The 1,955-nt window shown below is 48.1% G+C and overlaps 1 protein-coding gene across 1 annotated transcript in view; it reads right to left on the reverse strand.

Annotated features, from left to right (window-relative positions):
* PCNT (pericentrin) overlaps nucleotides 1-1,955 on the reverse strand; it is a 112,547-nt gene that overhangs the window by 100,032 nt on the left and 10,560 nt on the right. Inside the window, exon 4 of the mRNA XM_017538476.2 lies at nucleotides 1,764-1,955. This exon is cut by the window's right edge and continues 1 nt beyond it. Coding sequence (XP_017393965.2) covers nucleotides 1,764-1,955 — 192 coding nt within the window. The remainder of the gene's footprint in view (nucleotides 1-1,763) is intronic.

The raw sequence follows: 1,955 nt of genomic DNA on the forward strand, positions 1-1,955 counted from the left end.
AAAACACCTTCCAATTTTTTTTTTTTTTAAGTAAATAAAAGGCAGAAGTGAGAGCCAGGCTTCTCACTCTCTGAGGAAACTGCAGATAAACCGGGGGGTGGAGGGCAGAAGGAGCCCTGGGGTGCTGGGTTAGGCTCTGAGGTACCAGCATACATTCCTACTTATTTTAATATATGTGACTATAGATATGTACAAACATAAATGCAGCTATGAGTGTATACACAGACTAGCTCCCAGACACAACCTTCCTCACTCCGTCCACGGAGACTGGCCAGAAGCAGCAGTAACATCCCAGCAGCAGTAAGCACACCTAATGCCCATTCTTGGTCTCAATACCACAATTCAGTAAAAGACACCAAGACTCCTTGGAGAAACAGCTGACTCAGACGGAGACAGGAACTACACGACGAGCCTGGGGTACCTTGCAATGCCAGAAAGCCAGGGTGTGCTTAAAACACACACGACACAGGGGCCACCTGAAAGGGCTCCCTGTGGACAGAGCTGCAATAATTTAAGCATCAAAGTAATGCTGAGGCTACAATAAGCTGTGATGGCACTCCAGCCTGGGTGACAGAATGAGACCCTGTCCAAAAGTAAGGAAATAAGTGAAGAGTGGGTTTTATAGAACCCACCCAGAGACTATTCTTCCAGTCCCCACCTATGAGTTAGATCTTTCCTGCAACAATGCAGATTAAAAACCAAACTTGCCGGCCAGGTGTGGTGGCTCACGCCTGTAATCCCAACACTTCAGGAGGCTGAGATGAGCAAATCACTTGAGGTTAGGACCAGCCTGGCCAATGTGGGGAAGCCTCGTCTCTATTGAAAACACAAAAATTAGCCAGGAGTGGTGGTGGGTGCCTGTAGTCCCAGCTACTTGGGACACTGAGGCAGGAAAATCACTTGAACCCAGGACACGGAGATTGCAATGAGCCAGGATCACACCACTGCACTCTAGCCTGGGCGACAGAGCAAATGCCAGATATAGGTGATGGGGAGGAAGGTAGCAAATCACACTGCCATGTGTGTACCTATGCAACAATCTTGCATGTTCTTCACATGTACCCCAAAACCTAAAATGCAATTAAAAGAGAAAACAACAACAACAACAAAACTTGCCTGAAGCAGTGTGAACTGAGTCTAGCTAGAATCAAATAGCTAAAATATAGGCTTTTAACACAACACTCTAAAATTAGTCAATTCCAAATTTAATGTTTTCTTCCAAGTGCAAACAAAACCCATATCAATAAAATAATCAACTCAACACACATGGAATTCATCCCACCAGGCATCTGGCAGACATGAAACCTGACCACAGCCCTCCCCGCCCTGCCGGGCTCTCAGCTGGCAGAGAGGTTTGTGAGAAATGAGGTGCCAGGCTTGAGAAACACTGAACAGCCAGGTGAGTCCATCGACAACAGCAAACACAATAAAGGAAATTCATGACACTCCTCAAATTTATGAAGGGCGGCTTCTCTACAATGTCCCGTGGGAAATACAAAAAGAAAGCTCACAAGGAAGGCAGATTTGAACTCAGGCCGAGGGTCTCAAGAGAGGCTTCCATCCATAGGCAACACTAGAATGTGCACGCAGCAGCAAGTGGAGCCTACAGGGCGAGCCTCTGCCTCCAGCTCTCTATGCTTCCAGTTCCCACTTTCAAAGAGAGGCCCTGCAGAGATGGAACGTCCTCTCACTGGTTTGGATTTCTACAACATAAATAAATCCCTCGACACAGAATACACTTTAATGGAGAACTTGAAGAATACCTTTGTGATGACCCCACGCTGCTCCGGATGGTGGTCACTGAGGGTGATGACCCCAGGCTGTCCTGGATGGTGGTCACTGAGGGTGATGACCCCAGGCTGTCCTGGATGGTGGTCAAGGAGCGTGATGACCCCACGCTGCTCCGGATGGTGGTCACTGACGGTGATGACCCCACGCTGCTCCGGATGGTGGTC

This window comes from Cebus imitator, unplaced genomic scaffold (assembly GCF_001604975.1).
Source record: "Cebus imitator isolate Cc_AM_T3 unplaced genomic scaffold, Cebus_imitator-1.0 Scaffold112, whole genome shotgun sequence".
Taxonomy (NCBI): Eukaryota; Metazoa; Chordata; class Mammalia; order Primates; family Cebidae; genus Cebus; species Cebus imitator.